At 40.5% G+C, this 16,593-nt stretch overlaps 1 protein-coding gene across 6 annotated transcripts in view; it reads right to left on the minus strand.

Moving 5' to 3' along the window:
• Positions 1 to 12,472: 12,472 nt before the first annotated feature.
• MIPOL1 (mirror-image polydactyly 1) overlaps positions 12,473 to 16,593 on the minus strand; it is a 195,950-nt gene continuing 191,829 nt past the window's right edge. For all 6 annotated transcript variants that reach the window (XM_065635724.1, XM_065635725.1, XM_065635723.1 and 3 more), the window contains one exon: positions 12,473 to 12,663. In XM_065635724.1, coding sequence (XP_065491796.1) covers positions 12,597 to 12,663 — 67 coding nt within the window. In that variant the 3' untranslated portion in view covers positions 12,473 to 12,596. The remainder of the gene's footprint in view (positions 12,664 to 16,593) is intronic.

The following is a 16,593-nucleotide window of genomic DNA, read 5'->3' on the forward strand; positions in this document are numbered from 1 at the left end:
AATGCACAAAAGCTTTTCGAGCCAAAGAAATCTTTTTCTTTGGGTTGAACTATGTTATATGCACATATTATAACCACCATAAATCAACATGGTAGCGAACTAGATCCGTGTGTTGTATATGAATCACTTAGGTAAAAGAGTAACTGGATAGGAACTAAAGACATAATTTACAGGTTTTGCAAGCAGGGGGTGGGGTGGAAGGAAGGAATGGGCCATGCCTATGACAGGTGGTGGTATATCTCCTACACAACCTGGGTCAAGAGAGTACTACGTGGTTCAGCCTGCCAGACCTAGGCTCGCTTTACTGCTAGCGGAAAGCAATAGTCACAGCACCTAGTTAGACATCTGCAGCATGTAGTTTTTAGAAAAGCCCCCAGAAGATAAAATGTCAATAGCACTGAAAAAAAAAAAAAATACTTTTAATGAGATAGTAGGTAGCAGGTCATCCGATAACAAATGGTTGGCTCTACAGGAAATGAGGCTGTGAGAGAGTGAAGTTCTGGATGAAACACCTCATAACATGTAACGTTAGTCATTTGCAGACCAGATTTCAATGACTGGAAAATTACAAGGATAACACCATTACTGAAAATCAGGGTGGATAGTTACAACAGGCAGTTGTGGATTTGCTACATAAGACTGTCGAGAACAGTCCTGTGGGATTTCACAATAACACACACTGATGAAAGTGTATTTTCTTTAGGCACAGGCAGTTCAGATTTATAAGAGTTTTACTCTAGTGGCTGTTTGAGCTCTGGGGAAATAAAGTTATCATGACCAGACAAGCAAAATGTGGAGGAAGCAGGGCATTTAGCTGCCTGAAAATTGAAAAGAAATTGAGCTGACTTTCTCCATTATGTGATCAAAGAAGAGCGAAACTGTGAGGCTTTCTGGCCTTCATTCCAGTGCACGCTGTGGTGGTTGTTGCTGTATTCACGTTTGGTGCTGTAGTTGTGCAGATACGAGCAGTCCCTCTCGCTCTCCACAGACATCCCTGCACACCAGCAGCACAACCTTTTCTGTGCTTTGGTTCATGTCCCAGAGCTATCTCGATGCACTCAGGATCCCACAGAAATGACAAAAACGAGACATGTGCTTCTACCGCCCGCTACCAGCCAGCCCAGCCCAGGGACCAGCATGGAGGTAGCCCCAAATGCACCGAAGTTGTCATGAGGGGCTCCACGCCATCTTTTTGCTCTAGGGATTTGCTTCTCCTGCACTGCCTGACCTGGTAATCTAGACTTGGTCTCAGCTCTTCCAGCAGAGGTGCAGCCATCATTTAGGTACAGCCCTGGTTCATGCACGTGTGAGGCATTACTCTAGCAAGGCTGAGCAGAAACACGGAGTGTACTCAAACAACCGGATTCTGTAAATGGCTTAGGCTGAGATTTGGTTGCCTCAATAAAACAGAGGTGACTTCAGGCATGGACAGGCGCTAGTTGTTGTCAAGAGTAGGAATGGTATTAAAGACTTGCTTCTAGTCTTCTGTGGATACAGAGGCCAGTGGTTCTCTGTCCGCTGAGACCCCACAGCCAGGTAGTGTATCAAGACCCTACAAGGATCTGCAAAGCATGGTGTTATGGTTTAACCCCAGACAGCAGCTCAGCCTCACACAGCCACTCGCTCACTCCTCCCTGGTGGGATGGGGGGAAGAATTAGAAGAGTACAAGTGAGAAAACGTGGGTTGAGATAAAGACAGTTTAATAGTTAGAGCAAAAGCCATGCATGCAAGCAAAGCAAGACAAGGAATTCATCCACACCGTCGCATTGTCAGGCAGGTGTTCAGCCATCTCCAGGACAACAGGGCTCCGTCATGTGTAATGATTACTTAGGAAGACAAACACCATAACTCTGAATGCCCCCCTTCCTTCTTCTTCTCCCAGCTTTATATACTGAGCATGACGTCATACGGCGTGGAATATCCCTTTGGTCAGTTGGGGTCAGCTGTCCTGCCTGTGCCCCCTCCAAACTTCTTGTGCACCCCCAGTCCACTCACTGGTGGGATGGTGTGAGGAACAGAAGACTCTTGTATAAGCCTGCACAACAATAACAAAAACATCCCTGTATTATCAACACTGTTTCCAGCACAAATCCAAAACCTGGCCCTGTACTAGTTACTATGAATTAACTCTAGCCCAGCCAAAACCAGCACACATGATCACCCTCCACTGTTCCTCCCTCCTGTTCCGTCTTCTCCTTCCCCACTTGCCTCACCAGCATGTGCAGCACCACCCCTCTTGGCCACAGCTGGTCTGATCAATATTTATTTGACTGGCTTTTATGGGGACCTGTTGAATTAAGAAAGAACATACCTCAGTATTGGAGATGTTTGGGCCCAAGTGGTTGTATGATCTGAAGGGTCAAGCGAGCATCTCTACCTTGGCAGTGCACATGTGTGCACCAGGTAAGGAATCCTGTACCCCTAGGGAAGGGGGAAGATGGGTCATCTACTCAGCAGAAGGCATGACTGACTGCATTGTGCTGCTGCTGAATCTCAATTACTGCACACAACACAGCTGCCTCCACAGGATAATATCCCTTGGGTGAACAGTTGGTCCCCAAGATTGTACTAACCTTTCTGAGCCCCATTTCCAATGACAGATTCCCTAGAAATCCACTCACTTTCACAGTATCACCCCTATATCTTTGGATGCCCTGAAACTCCACAGCTTGCCTTTTGCCTTGGAGGGAGGCCCTCTCCCTTCTGCAAAGCTGAACATCACTGTTACTGGCAAGAAGAAAAAATAAAGTACATTAGGAAGGTAAAATTCAGTTTCGTTGACTGTTCTCGGAAGCTGTAACCAGATCCAGAGGTTTTTCCATGGCCCAGTAGCCAAACATTAGTCTATAAAGTAGTCCTACATGGGTATTATTTTTCTTAAAGACTAGAAACTTTGTTGCTCAAATGATTGTACAGCTTGACTTAAAGCAACTACTGAGCAAATAAAGGCACATTAAAATTTAAGCCACAAAATGACAACTTTGCTTTAGACATGGCCCTTCTATTCACACAGTGGCAACTCATCATCTTGGACTAATAATGGAGACAACCCAGAATGAATCCCTGAGAGCTGTAAATTAGTGAGGACAAGATTTTCTAGATGTTCCCACCAGTCTGGCCCACTGAAAAGGCTGCAGCTCCTCTTAGCCCCCTTTTGGTGAAGCCAAAATCAGCCAGGTTAACCAAGCCCTGCTCATCCTCTACTCACTTGGACAGAAGAAGCCATGACTTTCTAAGCCAGAGAGTGGGAACCATTAGAAATGCGATAAAGAGCTGTGGATGCCTAGAGGTGGCATTTCATGCGTACACCTGAGCCAGAATAGTGTTTTGACATCTGTGAACACTGTTGGCACCAACAGAGGTGGTAAGATCTGCCTGAAAAATCCTCAGTATAGTTTAGCCAATTCTAACCAGGTCCAGCATGAAGAAATATAACAAACAGTCAAATGCTCATTTAGGCATTTCTTTTACCAGTTTGGGGATAAAGTACTATTATTATTCATTTTTTCTTTTTAATGTGTGCTGAGATTCATTTATGAAAATTGTAGAAGGGATCAGTTTCTATTAAATATAATTCAATATTTACTATTTTGATATCATAACTCTTTGTGTCATGTTTATCCCAAGAAAGCCTTAGTGATAGGACAACTGCCATTTCTATTGCGAAACCTGTGAGAAGTAGAGGGGACACTGCCAGTTTTCATATTGATTATACAGTGACCAAAACAGCTACATGTTAATTAGAAATGTTGTTTTATTTTAAATTTAGAACCAAAGTAGATTGCCCTATCAAACAAGAGTTCAGTGAAAAAACTGAACAGAACCAAATGTCAAAAAATTTCCTAGCCTTTGCTCACAGATCAGCTTTAATCTTAGTGAGACGCTTCCTTTCAAACATTACAACAGTAGTATCTTGGACTTCCATGAAGTTTTCAAGACTTCTATGTGTAAGCAAAGCAAAGTATTTCTGTCACACATTGTAACAACTTTTCCTCTTTTTCTACATCTGAAGCAGGAAAAGCTTCCACACTCATGCATTTTTGGATTTTATCCAATTCCTGTCTGCTGTTTTGTTCAAAATTTAATTTCTATCTTGCACTTTTTCTGTTACACTGCTTTAGCAACAACAGGGCAATCTGGGTTTCCTGATTTGTGCCTTCCTTGTTTAATGGGAAGAATAGTCCCATTCAAACTTATGATTTATCTACATCTTTCTCAGTTTGCTGATTTGACCTCATAACCCTAGGCCCAAGGTGTTTGATATGGTGTTTTGGGGCCCCATAGCTCCACATCCATAATCTAAACCACAGATATGGAGGTCCACATTTTTGGACTGTGGGTGAGAGTTGTGTTCCCACTGGCGAAGATACGGTTGAGTGGTAGAGCTGGTCTGCCATACCACAGTCATAGCTCGAAGCATTTTCTGCACTGCCATTTTAAAACAAACTGATACAACAAATGCCATAGCTGATCACATTCATAATCTTTATTTGTGTGTCTCCCTGTCTTGCTTAACTCTACTGCTAATGTTTAGTAGCCATCATCTGTAATGTTGATGCTCTCCATGTATTGATAGAATGCTAGGGATAAGAGAGAAAATGTTCCCTATATAAAGTGGAAGAAATAGGGCTGCTAATTTTATATAGCATGTTAAGGCACCAAACAGGGTGATACTAGTGCTATGAGCATGTGTTGATGGAGATTTCCTACTGTTTGTTATTCTATTTCTAGTCTAGTGTACTTTCACAGAGGCTGCATCTGAGTTGAGTATGTTCTCTGAATAAACTAAATATCCAAGTGAAGAAATCAATCAACTTTTTGAAAAGCTGATTCTCACTTACAGACATTTGAAATCTTGCTTCTAAGTAAGATTTCAACTTCTAAATTGATATCTATATCAACTTAGACACCAGTAGCCTAATTTCTTATAGACTAGTTTTTGAAAACAGTTTACCTCTTTGATCATAAAGCTTGTGAAATAGTGGCACTACATCAGTGGAAGTCAAATACTAATCAACAAAGTCCTGAAGCTTCAGACAATGAATTAGAGTAGTACCAAAGTAGTTTTTAATTTTAATTTTTGCATCTTAATATTTTGATTTTTTTTCTTTTATAAGTTTGGTTCTGGAATTAGTTCTGCTAATACTTAGTTAATGAACAAATATACCATAGCTTCCATTCTTTGAATTCCCTGGGAAACCATTCCATTTTTCAATTTTACATGAAATACAGTGTGCACATTCATTATTTTCATCAATAATTGTAAACTCATGCAATGTATTCTGCAAGCTTTATCACAATCTTGCTTTAGCATGGACACTGGGAAGCAGTTGTGACCAGTTCTACCAGGCATATTCCTATTTTACCATATGGCAATGGATCTGCTTCTATCATGTTCAGAAGCCATTCAAATAACAATGAACTTCTGCGAATGTGACACTGTTTGGCCCTTTGGCCCAAGGTAACCATGGAGGGAACATGCCAAACTCGTCTTGGTGACAGCGTCTCGGAAAGAAGTGTGACCCTTTGCAGCTGATGGCTGGCTGGGCAACAGACTAACATACATGCACAATTGTAACGTTACACTCCAGGACTTCTTGAACTGGGGTTCTCGCAGGATTTAAACAAAATACAATGGCTTCGATTGATACATTCTCAACTTTTAAAGTTTCAGTACAAATTTCAGGTTAAAACTCATGAGAAAATAAAAGCTGATATATATATATTTTTAAATAAAAAATTAGACTAAACATTGCCCCTGCCCTCCACTTCTGCCAAAGAAAAGAACAGAAAAGCAACTCCAGGTCAAAGACAGCTTTTTTTCCCCTAAACTACTCTATTTTATCAGTTCAGTACACCTTTTCAACCTGTCTTATTTATTACCTGGCCCTGCACTCACCATCGGGGTTAGTATTTACTCATCACAGTGCATAGCATGACTAAGAGTAAAGCACTGCAGGATTTGGCCTCTATTCCTCTATTTGATTAATTTTACAACCATGACTGAGGCTACCAACATGAAGTCCTAAATTCTGAAAACACTTCTGGCTTTGCATTTCTGATGTTTAGTTGCATAGAGTTATCAGGTAAATGTAACCTTAAAATTGATTAAGTCAATGGCAATATTTTCCAATTAACAGTAAAAAAAACCAAACTCAAACCCCAACTCCTTTTGCAAAGACTACTTTAATAAAGGGATTATAGAATACAAAAGAGAGAGAGAGGTAACCCGAGATGCAATTTTGGAATGCAAACTTTTAGTTCAAACGTGCAAGCTCAAACTTAACAAATGTTTAAAATATTTGAGTTTTTAAAATGGTGCCAAAATAAACCATGTCTTTTCTAAAGACTACATCTTTAGCTAGGCACTGGCAATGTAAATCTTTCAACCATTTCAAGTATTTGTTTAAAAGCCTCCCAGAACACGTGTGCTCCCAGTAAAACTGAAGAATGAAATGTTTAGACCACTGAAGCTCAACAGCTGACTTATAATCAACCTAATATGAGAACATCAATCCATTCTTTTGGACTTGTGAATATATTTTATTTACCAATGCATGAGAAGAAAAAACAGAGAAAGTCTAGTTCTGCAGACCTGATGTGAAATGGTACAGCAGTGAGTCAGTACATCTTTGTTGGCAACATGGACAGTGGGGTTGAGTGCATCCTCAGCAAGCTCGCCAATGTCACCAAGCTGTGTGGTGCAGTTGACATGCTGGAGAGAAAGGATGCCATCCAAATGGATCTTGACAGGCTTGAGAGGTGGGCCCATGCAAGCCTCACGGAATTCAACAAGGCCAAGTGCAAGGTCCTGCACGTAGGTCAAGGGAATCCCAAGCACAAATACAGGGTGGGTGGAGAATGGATTGAGAGTAGCCCTGCGGAGAGGGACTTGGGGGTATTGGTTGATGAGAAGCTCAACATGAGCTGGAAATGTGCACTTGCAGCCCAGAAAGCCAATCGTGTCCTGGGCTGCATAAAAAAAGGGCATGACCAGCAGGTTGAGGGAGGTGATTCTCTTCCTCTGCTCCACTCTGGTGACACTACACCTGGAGTACTTTGTTCAGCTCTGGGGCTCCCCAAGATAAGAAGGCTCCAGGGACACCTTCCAGCAGCCTTCCAGTACCTAAAAGGGGCCTACAAGAAAGCTGGAGAAGGCTTTTTTACAAGGGCATGAAGTGATAGGACAAAGGTGTAATGGCTTTAAACTAAAAGGGTTTTATTAGGATTAGATTAGATACAAGGAAGACATTATTCACCACGAGGCTGGTGAGGCACTGGGACAGGCTGCCCAGAGAAGCTGTGGATGCCCCATCTCTGGAAGTGTTAAAGTGTTAAAGCTGGATGGGGCTTTGGGCAACCTCATCTAGTGGAAGGTATCCCCGACCATGACAGGGGGGATGGAACTAGATGATCTGTAAGGTCCCTTCCAACCCAAACCATTCTAAGATGGTATATAATGCTGCCATCATAGCAAGCACAGTATCAGAGAAACTGCTGGTCTGTGATTTCATGTGCCTAATAGTTTATTCTTGCACAGGAGGAAAATCCTCTGGGGTACAAATTCAAAAGAAAAAACCCAACAATCCTAACAGCCTTCATCTGGAATTATTCTAAATGAAGAAAACACAGGCACAGATAAATCTTGACATTTAGATAGCAAGTTCATTTGTGTAGATGGATTAAAGATGTTACAACTCTTGATCACCTGATAAGAATACTTCTAAAGCCATTTAATTTGAAAATTAAGGTATCTTGTAAAATGTCCTGTGATTTGGAATAAATAAATAAATGTGTCTGTAACAACATATTGACATTACTAAACTATTTCAATATGAAGGCTTATTTGTAAAAGCAGTTTTAATATTCTCCTACATTAATGATTAACTAATGAATCTTACTTTCTTACGAATATATTTAAAGAGGAATGAAACTGACTTCACCTACAGGATTCCACTAACAAGACTGAGCTGGCTTTGAACTTTTCAAATATCAGCAGTTTTTCCAACATTGGTACAGAAAACCACGCCACCAGTTTTGGGCTTTGGGCTGAATCAAAAACAATACTAAATGACTAAAGGTCCACACTTCTTTTCTGTTAAAGTTGATTTGTCACAATATTGTTAATTAGTGAGGGCTTAGGGAAGGCTTACTATGAATATAATTACAGTACTGAAAAGCACTAATAACACTCTTATCCCGAGCCAACATGATGCTATTTACATATTTTACCCTGGCATACATCAGAAATGGCTCCCAATGCATACCGTGCTGCAGGATCATCAAGAGAAACACACAAAATCTCACAGGGGAAGGACGTTTCTGAGTATCTCAGTGCTCTTCAAGACAGCAGGGACACTAATTTGACCAGTAATTACAACTGTCAGTATAAGCATTGCCTATGGTGAGCCACCTTTCATCATGAACTGCTGTTCCATCGGGAGGTAAATGAATTGCTACTCCTGATACATAATCTGATGCAATCTCATCCTTCTCTCATAAATTAGGACAGAAGTGACAATTGCATTTGTCTGCTGTATAGGGCAGGCTTCTTTTCATCTTCAGAGCTCTATGCAGACGTCAATCAGTTCTCAATGAATAAACTATATGATAAAAGCCAATTAACCCGTGTTATCATTATCACCTATTTCTACATGCCAGACCAGAATTCCTGCCCTCATTACGCTGAAATGCAGACCGGGTTCAACAGGGCCAGAAATTCACCTGAGGGCACAAAAGGCTGGGCTTGCATTATTGGACCTGTGTGACTTTTGCTTTTCACTTCAGCGGGTGAAGAAGCAAAAGTGTTTTGACGTTAGCCACACAGATGCTTTTGCAGACTCCCCCAAGGAGCCTATGCACCTCTTCAGGGGCTGCATACCTTTTATGGCTGTCACTAAGGACTTTACCAAAGACCACACACCAGGTTGTTAGCAAGGAAGAGTGAGAACCCAACTGTTTCCAAATCTTCGCCTTTCAGCACAGGTAATTTCCCAAGGTCCTTTTCAAGGAAGACAAACATTTCTAGGTGAATTTAAAAATCAACACCCAATTTAATTATGATTCAAAGTCAATTATCTACTGGATCAGAAAATCCCTAACTAAAAAGCTCAATGAATTTCAGTCAACTTGGTACAAGACATAAGAGTCAGGGAATATTTTTTTCACCTTAGGTACAATGTGTCAAAAAGAAAATTATGAAAAAAAATTATCACTTAATTTTACTGCATCAAGTATTACTCACAAACAGATGTATCTGACATTAAGCCTGCAAGATGGCTTTTGCCTGGCTGATCCTACTTTCCTAAACAAAGCCAGCAAACACAAGAGGCTGGAGGTCAAACAGTCTTGCTGTATGAAGACTGCACTCACAAGATTAGTCCCTCAAAGGTGGAAAGACCTGGGGGAAGGTGAGGAGCTCTTGACGCTCCTAGGAGAAGAAGTAACTTAGCACATTCATGCATGGAAAACAAGCCCTGATTTAGTAAACTTGCATTTCCAAAGCAGTAAACAAGCTTCCTCATCAAAGCTGCCAAGGAATAAGAGGCAAGATCTTTACATGGAAAAATAAGTAGTTCAAGTTAGATTAAAACCATGGGTAAGAATAAATGTATCATTTTCACAGAGAAGGAAACTTACCTTACTGTCCTACAGGGACCTTTGCACCAGACCCCATGCTGCTCAACTTAACGAAGAAATCACCTTGAAAAGGGGGTTAATTTGGACATTGTGGCATTTCATATCACCATATTCAGCATGGAGATGCTGATGATACTATGCTACTGTGAGCAGTAAAGATGAGCTCCAGCAAGAGATAAGAATAGGAGCTCATGGTCACCAGGGAACGCATGGTAAAAGCAACAGATGACATTCAGTACCCATAAATGTAAAGTTATGCATTCAGAAAATAGTTCTGACTTCCTATACCCTACGATGAACTCTGAGCTGAATATTGCAATGGAGGAATAAGATCTATAGTTGTTGTTATTATGACATCAGCTGTCATAAAGCAAATCCAATGCTAAAAATGATTACAAATAGCACAGAGAATAAAACAGACAACATAATTATGAAAACTGATAAAGTCACAGTTTGTCTCTATCTTTAATACTAGGCACATATCTGGTTGTATCTCAGTAAAAGCACTGCAGAACTGGAAAAGAAATAGATAGCATGACAAGGCCAATTAAACACATGAGACAGCTCTTTACAAAAGATCAGGGGTTCTCTCTGGAAAAGAGATGGTGAGAGAAGGATGCCAAATACATAAAATCACAAGGGACATGGGAAAAAAATATGAACAGGGAATGGTTGTTCACTGTTTCTCTAATACAAAAACTAGGTGATAGCAAATGAGTAGAGCTGGTTCATAACAAAGAAAAGGAAATATTTCTTCACTCAATGCATCACAAGCTGCAGAAGTTCTCATGACAGGAATAGGTATATACTAAAAGCTTAAATGGATTCAAATACAAGTAATGAAAAAAGTGCTGCTAAATACAAAGTGATCACCTCTGGCTCAGAAAGCCCCTAAATAAATTGCTAGGAGACCATTTAGGAGAAAGATCATTAGTGCTGTCCTGATTTTGTACCCTTTCCTAGTCACCTATTACTGGTCATTGCCCAAGGCAGTCTTTGAGCTAGTTGGACCTTTGGTCTAGCACAGTATGGTAGTCCTTACATTTTTATCTTCATCCTTTCCTCATAATTTCCTTAGAGCAGAATTGGTTCAACAGCACTGACAGCTCAGGAGACCTTCTCTTTCACTTAGTGCACTAATGCTCGAAGAAGACAGTAGGAAAAAGAGCAGTTGAGTTGCCCAAGCACATGGGAGATGGTGAAGGGGCTGGGAGCTGGGGGGGTGACAGTCCTCTGGTCTGGAAGCATTAAACTTTCTTCCCACTGAGAAAGTCCTGGGGACAGACTCCCAACTCACACTCTATCCTAGGATTCACCAAAGGTCCAAAAGGAGCACTTCAGACGCTTATAAAAGTGACTTAGGTAAATTTGGCTTGGAGGAATGCTGCTCATCTCCCTGCAAGAGGTTAGGTTGGGTCAACTGAAACTAGGAGGAGCTTAGGTCTACAGATGATGAAGGTTTAACATGGAAGTGCTTGAAAGGAAAAACAGGCACTGAAATGTCTCCCCCTACCCAAAATTAGAATTTAATTTTCTTCTGCTAGACTGCCCTATAATTACATTGTTACAAGCAAACATTAAGAGAGAAGACAGCATAACAACATTAAAGACAAAGCAGAGTCAGCAAGTGGAAGCCTTAGGAGCTACATCTACCCTGCGTAAGGTGGCTGGTCCTGGGGGTAGCTTAAAGCCCACTTTGCTCCTGAGATTCATTACCGAATTTGGGCTGCTTAGAGATTACAGCTACCTTCAAGAACAGGTTTCTATGAGCACTGAGCTGACCCTTCTGCTCCCCTTTGGCCATGTGACAAAGACATACCCAATATAGGGAAATGTTTAGGTCACAAATATAACTCTAGGACCAACTCTCCTGCATCTGTAAAGTCTGTAATGTCTGTATACCCCAACTTTTCTTCCTTATCCCTCAGTTCCTCCCCTCTCTGTAGAATTCTGTCCTTCAGCCTTTGAGTTCAGTCCCAAAGCACTTCAGGAGCACACAAAGCAGAGGGCTGGCAGTCTGGCCCAAACCCAGCCCGGATGGTACGCCTGCATTGCAGAGCAATCAGAGGTCTAGAAGAAGCAGGCAAAAAGTCTCGTAGAAAAGAGGTGAGGGACTCACACTGAAATGGCAGGTTTTGACTCTATAAGGTGGTTTCTGATTATCTGAGAGATTTCCCATCATAGGAAAGGACAGAGAAGTGACTAAAAACAACCCAGTAAACCTTCCCCACTGTCTGGGATACTGTATGTCACAAGGCTTTCACGCAGCAATTTATAAAGCTGTTCCTCCAGTGAAACCTAACAGTACATTTCTTTTTATTGTATGCTGAAAATGCCATGTACTAGCAGAAGCTATTCAACTGTTGTACAAAACTATACGTCTCCTTCTCTTAGATGTAGCCATAGTTACTAGCTGCAGTTCAATGGCCTATGAGTAAGGAGGAAAAAATCTCCAATATACTAGCCAGAGATATCTATTGAATGTGAATCTACTTTATCAATTAATATATCTAAGATACAAATACTGGGCTATTTGCAGTCTCACAAATAACATAAGGCATTTAAATTTGAAACTGCTTTGCAGGATTTTGCACCTGAAGCCTACAGTACTCGAAAACATGATCAAGTTGTGCCTTGCAGCAGACTATAGTCTAGTAACACCTGAGAGGACAGACTGTTAAAATAAGCATCTACATCATTTTTCACAGTACACAGTGCCACAATGCATCTGCTTAAAAACAAATATATGTTTGCAGTGAAACATTTAAACAAATCACATAACTCAGCAGCAAAGTAGTTAAACATTTATGATTTGATTTTATCTCGGCTTGGAATGTTGCTGGAGTGTCCCACTTCTAACAACTGTTTGCTAAGTTAAGGCTTTAGTGTTTACACAGTGCTGAATGAAGCAGCCTGGTCACCAGATGTGAATGCTTCCTTAGACTGGAGCTTTCAATCAGATCACGGTCCTAATGGTCCCTGCTCCAACCTTCTTCCTCAGGACGTCCACCAGCCTTTCCAACCTGAGAGGGGGCAGGGAAGAGGGAGAGGAGAGAAAAAAAAAAGGGAAGCTAACGTTAGGAATGTTCTGGCTGAAAGAGACAGTGTTTGCACTGAACCAAGCTGTCCTGGTGGTGGTCACGCTCAGAAACAAAGCACTACTGTAAGAGACAGACATTAAGGGAAAATGCAGACAACTTACGGAAAACTTTTTAACCTACAACCCAACCAATTTGCAGTCAGTGGTATATATCAACTCACTTTTCTTTTGTAGCATATGTAGTATCTGAGGTCATGGTAAGGCATTAACACAAAACCCTCTGCAGCAGTCCTGTGTCATATACAGGCTTTGGTGTAAGCAGGACATTCAATTCTTGCACTTTTTAAAATATGAGTGGTCCATGGCTCTTGTTAAATGTAACGCTTAGCTGTTTTTTCCCCTTAAAAAATACCCTGCCCATTATCCAACAGAACTTTTATTGTCCAGTTTATAAATTTATGCCTAAAACCCCATGTATTTTATGCCAAATTAAAAAAAAAAATACTCAATAAGCCAGGTTTCTGAGGATGAGGACGTTGCTATTTTGAAGGTAGCCTATATGATTATTATATGAACACAACTACAGAAAACTTAACAGTCTAAATAAGTAGGACAAAGAGCTGTCTAGTCCTCTCTTAGTTTTAAGGCACAGGCTATAAGCATGTCCAGCGTCTCACTGGCTTAATTTGTTTCTTCCTTTTGTTAAAGTATGTAGGCAAATGCAAAGGGCTAAATTCGTTTAGGGTTTTCCATTTACACACGTTTATCTTGAGCACTCCAGTAATAATGCATTCAAGTTATTTCTTCAATTTATCTGAATTTTACGGAATTCTTCAGTGAAAGCTCTCGCATAAATAAACTAACTATATAAAAGCAGAAGCTATGTGTAGAACACTTTCAGAGTCATGTCCAGCATATTATACATACAACTTCCATAACAGATAAAGACAGTTGCAGGTTCAAATAACTGTATTCACTGTTGCAAAGCTGACCTTTTCTCTTACCTGAAAAGACAGTATTTTTTTTCAATATATTACACAACATGAGGAATGCAGATAGGAAATAAAAATAAAACTGCTTTATCGAAACTGTAAAATTAATTTTATCTCATGGATGCATTAGTAACTTCAGTGCAGGAAAACTAGTTAACACATCTTGGCTTTATTGCCACAAGTCATGACTAACACGCATGGTACGTATTGAAACACTCTTGTTTTCCAGGAACCACCAAGCACCATGAAGCTACACCTTTCATTGTACTCACCAGGTGACTTAATTCCTGAAACAAGATTAAGAATTCACCACCCTAAGGTAGTTATCAGACACCAGGAAATGTATGTGGAAAGTTCAGCAGGTTCTAGCTGTTCCACAGGCACTCGAGGAGTGAAAGTACGGATGAAAAACTACTGCTTAGCCACTTCTCTCTCTTCAGCTTTCCATGCATTGCTTTTCCTTTTTAACGAAATGTTGCATTTTTCCAGTATTTGTAACATACATCTACTGTCTTTATGGAGGCAGCATCCAGACAGGCATAACTCAGTGCACTCAGTGCATGCAAGCATAAAGTCAGGGCTTTCACAAGTTATTTGATCCTGAAAGTTTTCTCACAGTGGATAAATCAATGTTTTTTGAGTTTCAATAGTTTTAACTCACTTACTGATAGGTCATAGCTTCCTCAGCCTTTCTTACTGTTCAACCAGTTGTTAGTCCATGTGCCACTTCAGAAAGCAATGGCAGATCAGTCCTCACTTTTAACAGCAGGTATGTTCAGAAGCATTTCAGCTTTCTCAGCCACTTTAACTATCACTGGAGGTCTCTCTCTCTCCCACACTAGCACCCTCTCTATTGTGCCTCAGAGACATAAAGCACAGGAGAAACATTTCAAACTGTCTGGACAAACAGAAGGTTTGGGCTACAAATTGTTTTCTGGGAGACAGCAGAAAAATCTGAGATCATGGCTTATTTAAATCACTGTTCACTTAAAAAGAAATACTGCATGGCTTATACAAGTGGGAGAAAAACGACTTCAATAGTTGAGGTTTCATTTGGGGAGGCTTAGATTGGAGGTCACTGCCTACCCACTCTCCTGCAATTGGGCTTAGATGTGCACCACTGTGTGACCAAGCAATGACACTGCACACCGCATCAGACAAGTTAGCGAAGAGCTGCTTCTGTTTGAAGATAAATACCACTGGGATGAAAGTAGCTGTCTTCTGTTTAACCTTGAAACTGTCAAGCTTCATTGAAAATAATGAGGCTTAACAATCATAGCTTCTGCTTTTCAAATGAATGATGACTGAAATCATCAAAATGAGGTATCCTGCACCAAATACAAACCATGCAGGGCCTTTTTGCCTTTTGTTTCAGTCATGTGTGGATTTTCAAATTTGTTTATTCTTTATTAGAAGAAAGAGGAAAAAAAAAGCCGCAGGGGATTAAGAAATCATACCTTTGAAAGAGATTTAAACAATAAAGTAAAAGAGAAATTGTAACAGCTATTTATAAGATAAAATAACAGAGGGCAAAATTCACCCCTACACAGACACAAGACCCAATATACCACTGAAATCCTACTTAAGCCTACAAAATAATGCTATGGGCTGAATCAGTGGTTAATAACTCTTGATACAGGCCTCAGGGGGCTTTTCGAAACGATAATCCTGGACTCTTTGTTCACCACAAGGGCCCAACTCTGCCATCCCGACTCACACTAAGCAACATTTATCTTTGTGAGTAATAAAAGGCAGCCAACAAGGCTGTTTGTGTCAGTGGGGTACTACCTGCAAGGGGTGAGGGTGGCAGAATTGCCCCTTATCGATAAGGCTCTGTATCCAGTCCGGTGGGATGCTCCAGGCAGCTCCTTGTGGAGGCTGAGCATTTTAATCTGCTGTGAACTGAAGGAATGGTCTTACACCACAAAGTCAAAGACAACTAAAATATCCAAACAAACAAATGGGAGGTGCTAGGAACTACCCTATAAGTCTCAGTGTTCGCAGAGTTTTATTCAAAATATGAAAGACACTGACCTGAAGAAAGCAACTTTTATTACTTTGTACCATCATGACGTATCTGCCAGTATAATCTCACCATATTTTACCTAATTGAAAGCAATACTGACTATATGTGAATGTATACTAAGACACAGATTTAACAAATGACATTTGTCTTTCTGCTTGTGAAGGAAACACTCTTCACAGTATAAATAAAATGCACAGTATGACACTATCTTGTCCTGAGATATGAGTATGTATTCTCACTGAATTTGCATCTCATGAAGCAAGCAAACGAGTAATTCAAGAAGAAAGTATTTCAGCTGGTGTTTTAGGTCAGACAGAAGAATGATATGGGGGGCAACTCTGCTGCAGCACTGAAGGTCCAAATGTGCAAGGAAAGACAGACAGACACCTTTAGGAATGTTCAATAAATACTCTTCAGGTCACGCTCCTCATTTTCACAGATTTCAATTTTTTGCTTAGAGATTTTGGAAGTCCAGTAGGTGACTGCTGCTATTTCTCGATACTTAAGTAACTGTAGAAAATCTGTCCCTAAACAAATAAACTCTCTCAGCAAATGCCACTTCAGCATTCTCTACACAATTACTCTAAGTGTGCATGCAAAATGAGTACAAAATGGCATATAAAAGACTGGAAAAATCTATGTGTTCAGATGGATAGGTACAACTTTTGTTTTACTTATATTGATTTGCACATAGCCGAAGTCAGAAGGTCCTGTGTTTTTTGACATAGATGGAATTTGCATCCATGAAGAGCACAAAGATAAGACCAAGTAATATTATTTATCTATATTACCTATTTCTGCAATGCTCATCTCAGTGATTCCGTGAAATGGAAAAATAAAAAACCTCGCGAATTAGGAAAGGGGCATCTGGTCCATCATTATTTGTAAGTTAGCA

This window comes from Caloenas nicobarica, chromosome 5, assembly GCF_036013445.1.
Source record: "Caloenas nicobarica isolate bCalNic1 chromosome 5, bCalNic1.hap1, whole genome shotgun sequence".
Classification (NCBI taxonomy): Eukaryota; Metazoa; Chordata; class Aves; order Columbiformes; family Columbidae; genus Caloenas; species Caloenas nicobarica.